The sequence below is a fragment of the Asterias rubens genome, chromosome 1 (genome assembly GCF_902459465.1).
Source record: "Asterias rubens chromosome 1, eAstRub1.3, whole genome shotgun sequence".
NCBI lineage: Eukaryota > Metazoa > Echinodermata > Asteroidea > Forcipulatida > Asteriidae > Asterias > Asterias rubens.
This window is the reverse complement of record NC_047062.1, coordinates 4,903,134-4,922,942: the sequence shown is the minus strand read 5'-3', so window position 1 is coordinate 4,922,942 and position 19,809 is coordinate 4,903,134. Positions and strand designations below refer to the sequence as shown.

At 38.6% G+C, this 19,809-nt stretch overlaps 2 protein-coding genes across 4 annotated transcripts in view; one reads left to right on the top strand and one right to left on the bottom strand.

The window, feature by feature from the left end:
* Positions 1–10,274, bottom strand: part of LOC117307238 (kinesin-like protein KIF16B) — a 57,628-nt gene extending 47,354 nt beyond the window's left edge. For all 3 annotated transcript variants that reach the window (XM_033791928.1, XM_033791943.1, XM_033791934.1), the window contains exons 1-2: positions 10,032–10,274; positions 6,513–6,582 (exon numbers count right to left, since the gene is read on the bottom strand). In XM_033791928.1, coding sequence (XP_033647819.1) covers positions 6,513–6,582; positions 10,032–10,078 — 117 coding nt within the window. In that variant the 5' untranslated portion in view covers positions 10,079–10,274. The remainder of the gene's footprint in view (positions 1–6,512; positions 6,583–10,031) is intronic.
* A 5,105-nt stretch (positions 10,275–15,379) lies between these two features.
* On the top strand, positions 15,380–19,809 carry LOC117295947. Its single transcript, XM_033778756.1, has 3 exons — positions 15,380–15,419; positions 16,049–16,117; positions 17,434–19,809. Exon 3 carries the CDS (start codon positions 17,444–17,446, stop codon positions 19,739–19,741), a length of 2,298 nt encoding a protein of 765 aa, XP_033634647.1. The 5' UTR covers positions 15,380–15,419; positions 16,049–16,117; positions 17,434–17,443; the 3' UTR covers positions 19,742–19,809.

Genomic DNA, 19,809 nt, shown 5'->3' with positions numbered 1-19,809 from the left:
CTGTCAGGCCAACAAATAACAGAGAAAATTGGCGAGTATTTGCAATGGGATTATAAAGCCCAGTCAAGAAGATTAAACGCTTGGAAAGTAAACTCAGCCAGTTTGAAGTACTTCTATTGAAAACTCTCAATATACAAGGAATTCACTGGCTGATTCGACAGCCTGCCGTACACCATGGATAGAATATCGTGTTTATGTGTTGTACCCAGGTTCACAATAATGATACTTTGTACAGTCAACAACACCAGACACAAGTTTGACATTAAGCCTTCATCAAAGAAAGATTAGAATTTAACATAACCTTATCACCCCCAAACCCACACTAATCCACTGCCTGGTCTATCCACCTAGATTATAGCTGTTGGCACTGTTGAGTTTATACCATTTATTGAATGACTTTGACTGATCTATAAAGCAGTTTCTGTCCATTTCAAAAAGTGAACAAAAATGCGAGCCAAGATAAAATGTCCCTCCCCCCCCCCCCCCCCGAAAGAAAACCCAGAGAAATGTTTGACTGATCTATAAAGCAGTTTCTGTCCATTTCAAAAAGTGAACAAAAATGCGAGCCAAGATAAAATGTCCCTCCCCCCCCCCCCCCCCGAAAAAAAACCCAGAGAAATGTTGTTAGGGGTTCACTACATAATGGAACAATGGTTCTTTGAAAAAGAAAGTGACTGCTTTTAGTTTGGGAAAGCACAAAAACGTGTCACACAAGGTAATTTACAGGGAATAAGTTCTCTCGCTATAATTAAAAGCTCAGGGTTCACACCAAACTACTTCTTGAAATGTCTGAACCCTTCCTAAAAAAAATCATAAAAGAGCTTTGGCTGGAAAATGTATGTAATGTCTCCAAGTCCCTTAAATTCTGGTAATGAAACGCATGTCTGTGAACGAGACGAACGTGCTACAAACGGACCAAATATGTGTGCATGAGTATATCCAAAAGACGCCTGACACCCGACCCACCGTACCACATCTACATGTAGCACATCCATAGTACGATCTAAGTACAGCAATTCAGTTTGTAGTCCTTCTCAATTGATCAGGTTGGCTTAGTGATTTATTCCCAGCATTTTGACCCCTATAGATCCTCGTTCGAATCCCGCCTCAGACATAAACCTTGCATAATCCCTATAATGCTTGCGTGGTGTTTTTTACCCCTTTGTAATTTCCTCCCACATCTTGTTATCTCTCTTAGTCATCCTGTTTATTGGTGTTTGTGCCAATGGATACGTGTAAAAAATATAACGTTTATTCTCAGAATCCCAGTCAGCAAGCTCAGTACATGTACTTAGTATTTTTGTTTACCTTTTTGTTTACAAAGTAAAAGCTGTTTGTTTAAAAGCCAGGCAAAGTCACTGAAAAGTACTGACAATCATGTTTGAGACCTTTGACCTAAACTACAATGTTACTGTATGTGGTCCATTTGAGGCATTACTTTGTTCTTCAATTAATATATTTGTAAAGCTAATGTTTAAACATTTCAATTTGGGGTGGTGGGTGGGTCAAAACAATTCACCGCCAAGAAACTTATTCAAAAAATAAACAGTGACTAAAGGGATTAACACTTGTAGGCCTATATGGTTTGTGGTATGCCCACACAGTTTGTGGTATGCCCATCCTGTTGTCAATGTCATGAATATTTCTATGTGGTGATGAGTAGACGATACAAAAGATTGTTTATTATAACAACAATCAAATAATTGTGCTAGGTGGATTCTAAGTTCAACCCGCCCTTTCTCCATGGTTCAATCATATGGTCCAACCACAAAACACGGGAGAAAATGGAGATTATTAAACAGAGAGAGTCCAGCCATTACTTGTGGCTTCTAGCACCTTCAAGATCATTCAATGAACAAACAAAATACTTTCTGTATTTCCTTCATAAGTGTCTCTGTTGTATTTAGTGGGGGGAGGGCCTTGGCCAGGACTGACCTCCTAACTACACTACTTCTTCTAGAGACTACAAATTTTCACACAATGCAGTGCACAAAGAATGTCATTGATTCAGCCTTGTAGGATTTCAAAGCATACAAGGACACATGTGACTATTATTAAAATTCAGTCTGAAACATAATGGAAAATAATTTTCAGAATGATTTCTTATAAGTTAACAATAATCACTGGACAACATTAAGTTTACAAATTATCTATTTCTTCCTCCATGATAAAAAAAAAAACACTCTTCACGCATAGAGAATATTTTACATTTTCAAAAAGTGGTTTTTTTTGCGGTTTGTGTCTTCTGGAAAAAATCGTTAACAAATAATAATCTTTTTTTTACAAAAAATCCTTATCAGATTTATTATGTAAGTTTGCCTGCAACGACTGAAATCACACATCTTTAAAATTCTTCTTTTTTTTTTTTTAAACGGTGTGTTTGTTTACTTAAAAGAAGACAACAACCAGTGGACATCATCACAAAACCATCCTCAAAACCGTCGATCAAAAATGATTTCTATCCACTGACCATAGCATCATAATTAAGGTAAAAAGGGCATTGAAATGTTTCCAATTTCACTAACAAGCCTTCCTGAAATAAAACCCAGACTCAAATCAGACAAAAGATATAATATAACACCAACACTGCAATATATGTAACACCAGAAAGTGCGAGTCCAGATGGTCCGGTAGTCTACAGAATGTACAATGTATGCACGTTGTGCTTGATATTACTGACAGTATTAGGATTCAGTGTTCACCACGCCATAATGTACAGTTCGCTTGGGTTCAATTGTTGACACGACAGACAAAAAAAGACTGTTTGGTTTTCTATTTGCGCCTTGTGTTACAATACAATCCCAGGTACATGTATTGTGGTAACCCGGTATATATTTCTAAGGGCCTGGTAAATCAAGTGTACTTGTATCTAGAAACACTCCCTTTTATAGAGCCGTTATTTCCCATGTTGTTGTGTGGGCAGTAAACATGGAAAAGGATTATACAAAATCAACATTAGGTTTAAAAATAACAATCCCTGGAAAGCAAACCACAACGAAGGCAAATCGTCCTGGGAAAAGTTGGGTCGCAAAACAGATGTCACATGAACACACCACTAAAAAATAATCATGGAGGCAAAGTATCACCACACAGCTTTATGGATGTTAACTGGGAAGCATGCAAACAGATTGTTGTGTGATAGCCACTGACGTACACATGTACGAAATGTTCATGTTTTATCATCATGCATCTGTGATGTGTTTTACATTTCTGAAATTTTTTGACAAACCTTGTTTTACAGTACACTCAGTTTTCTCTTCCAACTTTCCTTATTGATCTGTTTTTAACTATGTTCACTTTTTACTGTTTGTTTAATTGTTTGTTAGTTTTTTTGTGTAAATGGCACTTATTAGTTGGGGATATTTTGTAACAAGGAATATTTTGTAACAAATAAGGCTACATGTATCCCATCTAAATATATTAATTAATTAATTTACTTCTTTGTAAGGTTTCAGCTGTAACCTACATGAAATACTTTTTATACGCTAAATTTTGATTTTTTGTTTTGTTACCAATTATATTTCGCACATTAGGCCATATGCAAAAGTGCCTGAGTGTATTGGTGTTATTAATGTAGCTTTCCAAGCCTTTGTCTCCATACCTACATGCTACATGCTGAGGTCCAGGGTCCTAAAAGGAAGTGGTTTTTTTTTTTAGGCTTACAAGAAGATTACAGCCTGGGGCAAAGTTCTTCAACACAACAGTGAAAACATTATATTAGCACAAAAGCAGATTTGTGTGCAGAATCAGACAGTAGCCCCGGAAAATGCAACTGTTTGCTGACATTGTGAAAAGTTCCCTTCCCTGACAATTTTAGCCAACTTAAGAAAAAAAAGGGAAAAAATTAAACATTTGTTTATAATTTTAAAATACTTTCAGCTTTGAATCACTTTACAATTAGATTGTCATGGTTTGCGTAGGATGTTGCTCCATATAGATAAATGTGCAGTTCAATTCAAGCATACAAGCTGTTAAAGCCATTGGACCCTTTCAATACAGAAAAAAAAAATTCACGGATTTACAAATAACTTACAGGGTTTACAGAAGGTAGTGGTGAAAGACTACTCTTGAAATATTATTCCATGAATTGCTTTATTTGAGAAAACAGTAAAACAATATCAATTCTCGATAATCGAGAATTGAAGATTTATTTTAAACACATGTCATGACAAGGTGAAACGTGCGGATACAAGGGTGGATTTTCCCGTTATTTTCTCCTGATTGAGCCTAAATTTTCACAGGTTTGTTATTTTATATAGAAGTTGTGATACACGAAGTGTGGGCCTTGGACAATACTGTTTACCACAAGAGTCCAATGGCTTTAATGGTTGAATAAATGTAGGTCTATGATTTAAATGTACCGGTAGGTCTAAATTGTCTTTATTGTGTTCAAATTGTGAGTAAGTTGGCCAGTTGCTGAAACTGTAACATCATAGAATAGCACACTGCAGTCTGCACCAATGTTAAACTACCTAGGTAGGTACCCATATCTCAGACAGCATTTAAATTAAGCTTCATTACAATCACAATTGTTTGACAGAAAAATGTATGTTTTTCTCGCATGACTGTACTTAAACACTTAGTAAAGAAACTGAAACAAGCTCCATGCTCAATCCCAACCTGGTTTCCTCTACATGGACATTATATTCTAATCACCAAAATGTTTCCCCACGCAAACTACATGTTTTTAGGCAGTCACTGACAGCAGCCTGATTTGTTTTAATTTTTATGGTTTAAAGTTCAACGAGAATAATTTTTCAATTTGGTAAATGAATTTGGTTTGTAAGGCACAAGAAAACAATTGAACCTTGTACTTTACACTAAACAAACAAAAACAAAAAACAATGAAAACAACTGTAATTACCAAACCCAAGTTCACTTTGACCTGCAATGTGTAGTGTACGTATTAAAATTAAAATAAAAACAAACAAAAACAGGCTAGGTCCGGGTTTAAGTTTATGCACAGTATTCTATGCTAAAAAAATACAATTCTTTACAGAGAAGGCTTCAACAGATCTATGCAGACCTTTCATGTAAACTTACTTCTGGCCATATCCCGTTGGGCCCCAAAATATTTATTGTAGCATCTTTCTCTCTCCAAGACCATGTTTAATTTTACAGGTTTGTTTGTATTTTGTGCTTGTTTGGCAATTGGTTACTGGTGGTGGTACGATTGTCTAAATTGATGAGTAGGTAGCAGTAGTTTGTAAGACGTGCCACCGTGTTTGAAAGAAAACTCTTATATAAATTCTGATTCTGGATAAATGCACAGCCTAATCATTGTGTGTCATGTTATGCTTGCGTAGTTCATACCAGGCCTAGTTCATACGTAAACAAGCACCCTATTGTATTACCTTGTTTACAATATGTTCACCCAAGAGTGGCCAGTCACAATTTGATTAATTATTTTGTTTGAAATGAAGGAAAACTGAGTAAAACTTGAAGCTTTTGTATGATGTTAAAAGTGTGAAGTATTCTTCTTGGGTGGAAGCATGGTTTAAGAAGAACTAGTTAACTAAAAAATGACATCTACACATGACAGTTCACTCTGCTCTACCTTTTTAAAACAAAACGTTTACTCAACAACATTCGGGCCTTGACTTTCATCTTTCTGAGGGCAAGACCATTTTCACTTTGCAAGGCAATTCCATTGCATGCATTGGAAAATCTCAAAGCCTATGGTAAGCAATTAGGTTAGCAAGGGCAATTAGCCTTCATGGCCTCTGTGCCAGGCCTGCAGTTCATCACAGAATACAGTCAATAGGGGCCAATAACAGTCTTTCCTGAGGGGTCTTGTAACAAAATCCTTTTAGTAAAATACATCTACAATGAGCCACAATAATCTTTAACCCATCCGGATCCCATTAGCAGGCCTGTTTGCTTCGTTTTTGAAAGGGCAAGGGCACCAAGGCATTTTCTCCTTGGGAAAATTGCATCTAATGAGGAAATAAGGTACACCAAGCCTGGATTTACACGGAAGCCACGGCCTCCGTTGTCTTGCCCCTTCAAAAAATCCCTTAGACTTAAATATTCCCTCATGGAAGTGCCTTAGACCCTATAAAAGACCAGGCAAGGACACCAACAAGGCAATTACTAGGGGGCATGGAGGCAATCGCCTCCTTTGCCTCCATGAAGTATCTGCATGTGTTAGAATACTGGGCAGTAAGTGGACACTCTCATACTGCTCACAACCGGACTTTCTCATTTGTTGCTCCGCGGATATGGAACAACCTCCCAGTATGCATCAGAAATGTTAACTCTTTGACATTGTTAAAATCTCTCATCACTCACTTGTATCAGATGTAAAATTTAACTGTTGTATTTACAGTTCCATTGGTTTTGCTCTTTTCAGCGCTTTGATCTTGACGTAAATAGGCGCTTTACAAATATTTAGTTGTACGTATTATATGTGGGGCATGGGGGAGGAGCTGGAATAATTATGGTTGGGACACTTGTCTTGAGTTGTTGGGAGAAGTTCTGACACACTTTTGAAAAAAAGACAACCAACTTACTTTTAGGTTTGTGATGCTCGTCTTTCTACCTTCTGTTGATATAATACAAGTGGAACCCAAGCTGATTTCCCTGAAAGAATAAAAATAATGGCATTTAAAGAGCAGATATAAATTTTTGAAAAGTTTGAGAAAAGTAAAAAAAAAAAATACAACCAATAGGCCTATCTCTGAAATTTGTTAACAGACTAGGCTAGGCCTAGACCTTGATGAGGCAGTTTGGCTAGAGTGGAGTGGGCCCAAGTCCTTCCGTGTTCCTCTTCTCCTATGTTACTCCACACCTTTGGATGAGAGTAGAATGCCTAACCCTGTGGTAAGCATTGGTACATGCATGGACTGCCTGCCACCCTTTATGTTCAATTCTAAATACATCACCTGAGTAGTCGGACGGACTGAGGCAGAATTGGGGCGGTTATAAATAATGCATGCACTCAAAGAACTTCATTGAGTGTTTATAGTAGCTGAAGCAAGAGTCATGGCTGATAAAAAAAGGTCTGAAATTGGGATTACGGAAAAATTTAAACTTTTTTTGTACATATAGAGTTGAAACTTTAATGCACTGTAAGCCTGAGATTTATGCAAAAAAAATTATGTTTAAACCTTCCTTACCTACAAATGTTATTATGATGGCGATGTGATTGTAAAATAAATGTTAAATTCACCTTTTAATTTATTTAAAATGTAGCTTTACAACGTAATACGCAATGTGCTTACATTATGCAAAAATGTCATATATGTACTAATTTTTGTGAATGTGTAAAAAGAATTACGCATTGTAAGTTATAAAATACTTTACCGAATATGTGTGATGTCGTGAAATTACTTACAAACATTTTTTGCATGATGGAATGCAAATTTTGTTGCATGGTTTGTCCCATACTTTCTGAGACGTGGTAGTTACGACAACTTTGTTAGTGACCTAAGGACCTAGCGTACCATGCTACATGGCATGTGCACTATAGCTATTTGTAGTTAGTTGCAATGATCATAACCGGCCCTCCATCCTCCTGTTGGTCGGGAGGATGGAGGAATACAATCTGTCTTCACAGAAGAACCATGCTCCAACATCCCTAACAAAGGACAATCGCCATATCCATCCATACCACAGCTCACCATAGGCATTGCAGGAGTGGAGAAACAACTAGCATACTCTGAATCCAGCTAAAGCTTGTGGTCCTGATGAGTTGCCACCCAAGCTCCTGACGACAGTCGCACATGAACTGGCACATGAACTGGCACCTGCACTTGCATTTCTTTTTCATCAATTCTACACATCAGGAACTGTACCAACTCAGTGGAAGCAAGCTCTTGTAACCAGCATTTATAAAAAAAGGTCCTAAATCTGACCCAGCAAACTATCGTCCAATTTCCCTCACCTGCGTCTGCTGTAAAGTGATGGAACATATTGTGCTTAGCCACATTGCCAAACATCTGAGTGCACACAACATACTTCTAGACTCCCAACATGGGTTCAGGGAAAAGCTCTCAACTGTAACTCAACTAATATCATCATGCCAAGACTGGGCGCATACTCTCCAAACTCGTGGACAAGTTGACGTAGTACTTCTAGACTTCAGCAAGGCGTTCGACAAAGTGCCCCACCAACGACTATCCGCCAAGCTAGGTTACTACGGCATTCAAGGTCCAACCCTGGATTGGATTAACTCTTTCTTGCATAGCAGAGTACAGGCAGTTTCTGTCAATGGTTCACACTCCTCGTGGGAAAATGTCTCATCGGGTGTTCCTCAGGGCTCAGTCCTCGGCCCCGCCTTATTCCTACTATACATAAATGACATCCAAGATAACATCCAGTCAAGCATACGGTTGTTCGCCGACGATAGTATTGTTTACAGGGAGATAGAGAACCAAAATGATCACCTTATCCTTCAGAGAGATCTTGAAGCCCTCGCAGATTGGTCCTCAACCTGGTTGATGCACTTCAACGTTAAAAAGTGTGCCATCCTTTCTATAACGAAGAAGCGCAACCCAAGCACCTTCCATTACAACATCTTTGGACAGACGCTCGAGCGAGTTGACCAACACGAGTATCTCGGAGTCACCATATCTCACGATCTTCGATGGGACGACCACTGTAACAAAATCACACAGAAGGCCAGTCGCACCCTTGGATTACTCCGTCGTACTCTGTCTCCCTGTACCAAGGAAGTCAAGGCAAGAGCATACCAGGCCCTAGTACGCCCCCAATTAGAATATGCTTCGGAAGCCTGGAACTCGTACACAATCAACACAGTAAACCGCCTTGAACAAGTCCAACGGGCTGCTGCACGGTTTGTCTTCAGCGACTTTTGGAGAACAACATCTGTGACAAGCTTGATTAATACTCTGGGCTGGGAGTAACTCCATACTAGACGACTTGTCTCCCAACTAACCATGTTCTACAAGATTCATCAAGGACTAGTAAACGTACAGTTCCCATCCATCGTCCAAACAGCACCATTTCTTGGAAGACATGACCATCAGTTAAAGTTCACCATACCAGTCACATCCATAGTTCCGTACAAATACTCCTTCTACCCTCGATCCATCCGACTATGGAACCAGCTCCCAGCAGCCACTGTAATGTCTCCTTCAATAGCAGCCTTCAAAGAAACTGCCCTACCAGCTATTAGAGGGATGAGGCTACCAGTGGGCTCACATCTCCTCTAAATCATCCGTCAGTTTTTACGCACCCTAAGTTATCGTCTTTGTTATCAGTCTTTTTGTCTTGTCGACACCTTAACTTTAGCTTATTTCTTATGCACTTTGCCTGTGACGTCACTTCTGCACCAATCTAGTATAGCTATAGATAGCTGAATAAGGATTCCACCATTGAAGATTGAAGATCGCATATAGCCTATGTTGATGAGTTTGAAGTTTGGAATCTCGACTGGATGGAAACTCCCCAGACCTAGATTCTAGAAATCTTTTTCAAAGGTACCATAACCCCAGTATGCCAAAACATTCATAGTAGTATTGCATCATCAAATACATAATATATGCAAATATTTGCAAAATAATTTGTATGTGATTATACATCGTATACAATGTGCACACATTCATGAAACAAAACAGTTGCGATGATGATCAGAACCCTCCACATGATCCATGGAGAGTTCTGAACATCGCAACTAGAAACAACATTACGTTCCAACTCATTCATAGAGAAGCTCTATGTCCTTTCAACCATGGAGGTAGGTAAGTAGCCTCCGTCCACAATGGTCAGATGAAATTGTCTCTCGTCGATGATTTGGATCATGATAAATTAAATAGTGGGGATAACTTTCCGTATGGCGCCACCACTTTTTTACTCATTTTTACAAAAAGGGATATCTCATTGAGGTAAATTAGATACTATATTATTTCATATTGAATGAAAAAGTGGTGGCGCCATACGGAAACTTTTCCGATGTACTCTGTATGACCATGGTATGACATGTATGATGAGATGAAAACATCACCATCATTTGAGTTTTGACGTTAAAATCGTATAGTTATTATTATAGAGAGCAATGGTGTACATACCTCTCGTTGATCGGACGAACACGAACGGCAACTTTGACAGAAGCCATGATGATGTTTTTTGTCGGCACTGAATGAATAATTATCAAACTTAATCACAATATAAAATGGTGCTAATAATATCCTTTCCTCCTATCCTGGCCACATTTTTTCTCAGATTCAGACGTTTTTTGACACAATCTGTCAAAAATAATCACAATCTTGGACAACCACACACACAGCATCATCGTCCACTGTGCACTGTACGTTCAGGATCACACGTTGTTTTGTTCATGTGATCCTGATTTGTCATCAGCAGCAGTGTTGACCTTGTGATTTCAAGGCTAAAGAGGGCGCTGTTCGGAATTTAGAAACAGAACCTGTTCTATTGCTCTGTTCAAAACACATCCCATGTTTAATATTTATTTTTCACTGAGGAGCGTACTGACGAGCAGTGTTGGCGATGTCAGCTAATTGCTCGTAGTGCACCACACACTCAATAAACTTCCACAGTGAAAAACTTCCCTATCCATGGATCTGTTAGCTTGCATTACAATAAGTAAACCCCTATGAGTAACAATTACATTATCTCTATTTTTCCCCTTAGCCCAGGGGCGTCAATCCGTCTTAAAAGATGGAGGGGGGGGGGGGGGGTGCATAATTGTTTTAGGCCGTAGATGCTCTCTGGTGCAATCTAGGGAGTCTGAGGGGTGACGTACCCTCCTCTCAGATGTTGGAATTAGTGCTTATTTCAAGCTGTGATGCACCTATTTTTGCAATCATGGTTATTGTACCTAACAAAACAAAAACAAATCAAAATAATTTATAGCTTCGTACTATCCATAATTATTGTTTCTGCATGTATATGCTCAGACGGCGTTTCATCCCTATCATTACCAGCATCGTCAAGGGTGGATCAATTCAAGGAACATTTTCAAAAAGAAAGTAAATACATTACTGATTCTTTTCATAAACATTGTATAGGTTTTGCCAGTTAAACCTACAAAAGAGTACATTAAATCACCGTTTAAGAATAGTATGCTTTCATAGTTACGAACTTTGTGAAACATCAACGGCTGTTTTGAAGCTGTAAACGAACATTCCATTCAAAGTTCTGAAGCAACAAAAATTGTTAGAACGCAGTTTGGTCAGGACTCAGGATGTAGTTTTTGCCAAATCCGTTTTGTATTAAGCAATCGGCCGTCGGGTTTTGTTATCGAAAGAGCCCTCATGTGCAGCTGAATCAGGCACTTTTTACTAATTTCTCCATACAAAATTAACCAAACTGGCCCTACAAACCCTTAAAACAACAAGGCAAATGTTTTCTGAAAGTGAATTAAGTGAGAGGATGTAGGGGTAGCTGGCATACAAACCCTCAAAATAACTAGGCAAATGTTTTCTGAAAGTGAATTAAGTGAGAGAATATAGGAGTAGTTATTAAAGACCAATAAAATTACCGTTTCTATTATTTTAGTTCGTATAGGGTTCCACAGATAATTATGATAATATATAATTGGATGTTTTATCAGGGGACTTCGTCACGCGGGGCGCGCGCCCCGGCGGATGTTCACCAGAAAGTTTACATGAGAATTAATTGATATGAGAATAAACTAAAAATTAATGAAGCCGACGTTCTGTTACTCCCAAAAGCGGTGGTAAAAACAGTAGATTAGATGTTGCACAGCATGTTCCGAAAACTCGCTTTATTTGGTGCTCAGACAACTTTGTTTGCGTCGTTGGACGTACGCTCAATAAATCACGATGAATGGGGCCTTAGATTCTAAAATCGTGTACACCTCATTGGAAACAAAGCAAAAATCATTCAACAAATATAGCAACCAATCATTAAATATTTTTATTTTCAATACAATTTTGCAGAAATTGACTTTGTCGTTAAAGTCCATACCAACTGACGCGTTTTTTTTTATCTGCTGTATACCAGAACTTATTCGAAGCTTCCTTTTCAGTCAGATAAACTCCGTGGCTGTTAGTGGCTGTGATTATGAGTTTGTTTTAAAAGAGGGTACCACTTTCATACAAGCCTTTTTAGTCAGATTTCTCCTCTGCTATAGTGCAGCGGTGATAATTGTTGAGGAGGGGGGGAGACCAGACTTATAGACCACTCAAATCCGTGGCTATCGGTGACTATGGATTTGTTGCTAAGGGAACCAAATACCACTGCTGATTCCAAATTCAGCAAGTTATACATTGTCCGATTGGCCCATCTCCATTAAAAATTAACCAAAACTGGACGTACAGACCCTCAAAATAACAAGGCAAATGTTTCACAAAGTTCGTAACTATAACGAAAGCAGTTTGGGCGGGACTCAGGATGTACATTTTGCCAAGTGTAACTGAATTGTACCAAATGTGCTCAACACAATAAAATAAGTGTGTCATTGGAGCAGTGTACGTGCTATATTTTTAGTCGACTAAGCATTATTACCCTTACAGTCATCTTAGCTGGGAAATACTCAGTGCAGTGGATAAAATTGACACAATGACAAAAGCCGATTGAATTAAAACATGCGTAAAGAGGCGAAACATAATCCACATTACGGATAATGCGTTGGCCCGCTCGATCAACACTAAAATATTACGAAATACCCTACATATCATGCCAAGTACCATCATTGCCAAGTATACCCATCCCCAATATTAAAGCTCAATTCCAGAAACAAACACCAATTCCTTTAGTTGGAGAACGCAAGAGAGAAGGTGAGGAGAGGAGGCGACGCGTAGGTTGTGCACGCTCAACAATTAATTTTTATCAAAATACAACATTAATGACAAATTTCCATACCGATCATAAATACAATTTCTTATCCAATCCTACGAAATGATTATTACCTGTAAGAATACCTCCCTTGCCCCCACATTACCTTTTACAACATTTGTATACTAGAATCCTCCTCATCTAGCGGGGTGCCGCGCGAAGCGCGGCATTCCGCCAGTTACTATAATAAGCGAAGAGTTCCCAAGGTCAGCTCATTACCATAATGCCCGCGAAAGACGAGACATGTCTACATCACACACCACCACCACGGACGCTCAGCGAGCATGATAGGCGTGCGTGATTGGACGTCAAAATGAATAATTCATTTGCCTCACATCCTGTGTTGTCTGATAGGTCTGACGAAAGATATACATATTCATGAGCTGCATACTAGCATATCCGAGAGCCCCCCAATTTTTTCCACTTGTGGACATTTTTCAATACAACACATTAAACCCGGAAGTTACAGACCCGACAAGGATGTCGGCCTGACGGCCTCCGCATGCGGTTAGTGGTACGAGTGCGGATGACTTGTGTGCACAGTAGACGTACGATGTGACAGTGTGTATACGGGTGGGTTATGTGGTGTGATCGCACGCACCACGCACAGGGTGTACGGGTGGGTTTACAGCGGCGTCTTTTCGGAGCGAATAATGCGACTGCCTTGAGCAAGGCTACCGATTTGACCCAAAATTCAATAGGTATTTTGATGGGGTTCGAGAAAGTTACAAGCTTTCATTTGAGCCATTGCTCGAAAAAGTCCGCCAATTATTAGTAGCAGTGAAATAAAGTGCTCAAAATTAGTTTTTGTCGGGATCCCGACAATATATCACGTGACCAATTCTTATGTGTTGTATAAGAAACGTTTTAAAAGAATTTCATGGTTCCTGACCATTAAAAGTAAAAGTTAAACTTTTTTTTCGTTAGAGCGGGTGATACTCTTTGAAATACCATTCACTCAAAAAAAAACCATTTTTTATGTTTGGGGCCAACAATCTGACATAGCATCTTTAAACCTCTCCTTACCAACATCTAACGCATAACACGCACGCTTTACCGACAGGAATGGCTTATCAAGGCTTACGAAACATTCGCCGTGTGTTTATAAGCGTTGGTAACAAATTCGCTACGTTCACAAATCATTCTCCACATCCTTGCGAAAATATTCACTATCCAACCGCCATTTTGAACGAATTCTATGCGAAAAACAAATATTCATCTTCGCAAGAACATTCGCCATCACTCTGAAAGTGGCAATTAAGCGCTTCCTAAATTTCTTAAAGACGGTAATTCGCCTTAAGCCATTGGTACTGTTGGTAAAGCGTGCGTACTGTGCGTAAGATATTGGTAAGGAGAGGTTTAAGGACGACCGAGAACATTATTCAATATCAAATCGCAACTTTTTTGCGAATTCATCGCGAATTTTAAATATTCATATTATTTGCAAGAATGTTCGCCACAGTGTGACAATAGCGTAAAGGTATAGGCCTATATTTGAGCGAATTTGTTTTTGATGGAAACTTAATCTTGTTTATTTAATGGTGTTTATTTACCGATTTAATGTATAGTTGTGACATTACTCTGAACTATTATCGACTAAAAAATCGGACACCTATAGTATACACTACTGCCGTTGACGTCAAAATTACAATGTTTTGACGTCGTGGTTGGGTTTGCTTTGTTATACCTCCCCGCTGCAACAAAGCGGCTATACAACCCAACTATGACGTAACATGGTGCAAAGCTTTTCGCGAATCTTTCAAAAAAGCACTTGATATATATACGGGTATTCTAAATGATTGGTTTTTTTTTAACAATACAAATCTATTTACATTCAATTGACTCGACTTCCTTATTGATTGAAAACATTTCAAATGAAATCCAGACAAAGATAGTCACGACTTGCCATTTTCGCTCATGTAGGGGCCCATGTCTTTCAGAAATTGAACTCAATAATATAGAGTTCCCAGCTAGCACCACACACCTGCAACCTACATCCCGTAATCATTGCTGCAAGTAGGCCTAGCCTATACTGATCCAGATCCAGATTCATGACAAGACCAGTGTAATACAGCTCTTGTGCTGTTTTTTTTTTTTGTATCATGTATAAAGATCTGGAATGGAATAAATAAATAAATAACTAAATATATTCATAATTCATTCACGCTGCAGTTCGAACACAGATACAGCCAAAACGCGTCTACTGCTACTTTGTATGAAACCAAAATCCCAAAAAGAAAATTGAGCATAGTTAACTGTTTCACATTCATTTTATGTTCATGAGTGCTGTACAAACAGAAAAGGTTGTTTTGTAAGTTAATTTGTGAGACGAGAAATAATCCACTGAACATTGTAAATATATATTATTAATTTTTTTTTTTAAGATTAAAAAATGACGACGAAAACAATACCTGTTCCGACGGTAGGTCGGAATAGCTAAAAACGTTTCCGGGTACGGTGAGCCAATGACTGTTTTTGTGTCAATGACTGGTTTTTCCCGTTCTGTTGTAAATTCACGATTTGTTGTAATAATATGCGCACGCTCATGATGTGACGCCGCTTAATAATGTCGTCGTTTTTGTTGTCAAGGAATCTGCGCCGCCATTACAAACAAGGAAGTAAGAATGTACATGTAGGTAAGTATGAATTATTCCTCCATGGTATGAACAAGTAATCTGCTTGACACAAACATCAACTTGGGATAAATATAATGTATGATATTTTGTTGTTGAAAAGATTACACTGATAAGTATTTTGCGGTATCGGATTGTCTAGTTAAGTTAGCCTTAAAAAAAGAAAAAGTGGATTTGGAGGGGATTGGACCAATATTGAGGCGACGCAGGACTACACTCTGCTGTTTGACTAGCAGCCGATTTCACGAAACTTTACGCAACTTTACGCAATATGTATGTTAGTTGTGCCAAAAACTATGCGCAAGTGGACTTACGCAGTTTCGTGAAATCGGCTGAAGGCAGTCTGTATGATCCTACCCTCATGGTCTGATGTATTGACAACTATAGATGGAATATTATACCATTGGCCTGTGCCTTCTGGAACGGTGACCTCCAATAAATTGACCACAGGATTATAGGGCCTATAACCCAATCAGTTGGAATTCAAACCCACGACATACTTCGAGAGCAGAGGTCTTCTGAGCAAACTGTCAACAAAGGGCACCACAACAAAAAGTAAACAGATGTAGTAATTGCATTAGTGATAATAACAAAAGTACTCTTTACTGCATGTATTTTTTTCTTTCTCACAGATACTTCAAGGAAATAAATCCGATAGATTGATTACAGACTTGGTTGAAGAAGAGGGAAGGCAGTGCCAGGTAAAATCGTTTCACTGTACAATGCAACATGTCCCTCTTTAACTACCATCAGTAACCGGACACAATCAAATGAGCAGTCTATAGATTTCAAACATTTACTTTTAAAATTGTATGCGGTTACAAAAGTACCCCCCCCCCCCGAGAAAGTTATTTCAATGATCTACTAAGCATTTTTTTTTTTTTTTGATAGGTCAAAATCAATAGAGGACCAGTCTCAGTTAACACGTTTCTGCTGAGCAAAATAATTTGTGGATATCTAAGTCTGCTTATAAGCATCTATATGAAGTTGGCCCCGTCCGTGTTGACATGACATTGCCCTGTCCTGGTTATATAAGCAATGATGTTTATTAATTATTTACTGCAATTAAAGGCAGTGGACACAATTGGTAATTAATCAAAATATTTATCATCATAAAACCTTTCTTGATTACAAGTAATGGGGAGAGATGGATGGTATAAAACATTGTGAGAAACGGCTCCCTCTGAAGTGACGTAGTTTTCGAGAAAGAGGAAATTTTCCACGAATTTGATTTCGAGACCTCAAGTTTAGAATTTGAGGTCTCGAAATCAAGCATCAGAAAGCACACAAATTCGTGTGACAAGGTTTTTTTTTTCTTCTTTCAGTGTTATCTCGCAAATTCGACGACCGATTTAGCTCAAATTTTCACAGGTTTGTTATTTTATGCATAATATGTTGAGATATACCAACTGTGAAGACTAGTCTTTGACATTTACCAATAGTGTCCACTGTCTTTAAAGGAACGTTACAGAATTTGGTAAGGCAAAAAACCGAAGATCATCAGATTGACATAAAACTTGCACCATCTTAAGATGATAGAAGAATACATCCCTGGAAGAATATTACAGTCTGAAATGTAATTTTTAATGAGAAATAAATAAATCTAATTTCCTGTTTGGAGTTTATCGCTCACTGAGGTTTTTTTTTTTTTTTTTTTTTTGCATCGATGTCTTGTGACAGTTTGTAATGAGTAATAATGTGACTACCCTTTTTTAATTGAAACTGTTATAGTTTATGGTATTCACATCAGGATTTATTTTTTAATTTTATGCCACATTAATTAGTTGAAGTTATCAAAACAATTTATAAACATAACAGCAGAAAGACGATCAAAATGGCATATTTTGCAGGAACTTTTACAATTATACTGTAAAAAACACAATCTTGTTTTTTTTTTCTCGGTAGAATGACTGGCAGCCTTCCAACCAAATTTATGCAGCTTGAATAATTTACCCGTTTTCAATGTTTTAATGAACAGTAAACAAGCAACTTTAAAGATGAATGTTTTAATCCATAGGGGATTCAGCATGTGCAGCAAAGGTAGAAATATCACCGGCGTGACTTTCTTCTTTGTCGTATTTCTCGCCGTGATTGGGCTGCTTCATAGCGCACCAGCACGTCGGTCGTTTGAAGGACAGACAATTGGCCGAGATAAGGTGAACATGAAAAGGAGATCCTCTCCTTCTAATAGCACTTTGCCGCCATATAACAACTTTTCACCAACATATTGCAACTTCTCCGTATTTAAATCCGAGTCGTTTCATCCAGTGAAAGAGTTCAACAGACTTGTAAAAAAGGGCGCCATTTTCGTCTATCTAAAGCTGGATTTCGTAAACGTTAAGTTTGATGACCCTTCCTCGACCTACTTGGAGGACATTGGAAACATTATTGATCCACTGACTTGGGTGTGGTCCAAAGGAGGTAGGGGGAAACTTTTACTTGGTGCTCCCTTCAATTTCAACATGATTTCGTTGACAACATTAAGTCATGGTGTATTCTCATTAACAGTGAAGATAAATGCATCTTCTGTTTGCAACGAACCAAATTCGACTGATGAGGACACACTCAAAGAGATCAAAGGACTTCTACAAGACATGACGAAAGGAGAAAATGACGCACGTCAAGCTGAAGTGTATGATGATGATGGGGAGATAATATGTCTCGAGAAACAAATGTATCAGACGAACGATAGGTTGTTTGCAAGCCCATTCAAATTGATGGAAGAAACAAGTGCATATGACTGTTGGCAGAGAGGCGGTGACCAGGTTAGAGTGGTGCGTACCGAATTCTGGCTAACTTGGATCCGCGTAATTGGCATCATCTTGGCTCTGTTTGCGCCGATGGCCGTGAGATTTCTTCAACAGAAAAATCCACCAGAGAGCGATGAAAATGGGGTCGACAGGCTCAGTCTGGAATCAGATCTCCCAATTGGACTAAAATATACGCTATTTAACTGGGGAAACAGCAATATACTGGTTTTCACATTAAGGTACTTTGTGTTTGTTGGGTTGTTTATAGTGATGGAATATGTTCCCCAATGTCTCTTGACAAATACAGAGAGCTATTCAATGAGAAACAATGCACTTCATCGCTGTAAGCTCATTGACACCTTTACAGAAACATGGTATAATGTTGGCATTAACTTATTCACCATTATCTTTCATTTGATAATACTGTTTACATGTGTTAAAGGAACGGTGCACACGACGAGGACCGGTACTCACAACAGACTCGAAACACATGAAGAGTCGCAATCATTTGAGCACCGTTTCCAAAATTTCTTTGAACAGGACATGTTAGGTTATAGAGCAAAGATGATACTTAATGTGAAATGTTGGTCGAAGCTAGTGTTGTACAGCTGGCCATTGGTCATTATTAACCGCTGCATCCATAGTCATATTGACAGTGATGTCTGTCTTGGTTTGTTAAGTGTGTTGTTGTATCTTCCGTGTGTCTTATTGTCATTGGTGTACTTTGCAGCAGAAACTTTGCCCTTATTGTTTTTTCTGAAATTTTTTATTCAACTGTTTCTCCCAAGGGGGGTTAAAAAAATATCAGTTTTAGGTTTTGTGTTACCTTATTTGTTGGGTATCTATACTTGGACCTATAAGTTGGTGATGAACCTTTTCTATGTTGCAGAAGTACTTGTGCACACTTTTATGGGCACTGTGATAAATGCTGACAAGGTCGGCCCATATGTGATGACAATGTTGGTTTTGGCTATGTACGTAGTTGATGCAGTTACGAGTTTTTACGACGGATATCACATCTTACTAAGTGACGTCATGAAGGAGGCAGACGCCCTGATGGATGAGGCAGAGGTCCGCTCCGCAAGACGCATGATAAACAATCAGACGAGTCTTGGAGATGGAGGAAATAAATACATGGGTGTTATTGAAGAAAAAGAAATTGCGACCCCTCTCGTCAAATATAAAAAAAACGGAATACCGACAATTGAGCTTCAGTTGTTTTGGCTGATTGTTGAAAAATACCGGCCAGTCAGGGTGCACGTTGCCAGGATAATGCTACAAGTCATCGGCATCACATTATTGGCCGTGTTTTGGGTAAACCTTCTGGGAGAGACTGACTCTGTACATAATAATATATCTACCACTGTCAAAATTTTCTCTACTGTATTATTGGCTGGGTTATTTCCATTAGTCAACCATTTGCTGAATTCAACCGCTTCTCAAGAATTCAGCGCTGAGGCAAGGAAGACAAAAATAAGGATGGACATTTTGAACATTGTAATAAACGGTAAATTGAGCACAACAACACCTAAAGAGATACTGCGACTCCCAAAATGCATCCGACCAGAACTGTGAGATTTTTAAAGCCATTGGACACTTTCGGTAAACAGTTTGTCCAAAGGCCCACACTTCGTGTACCACAA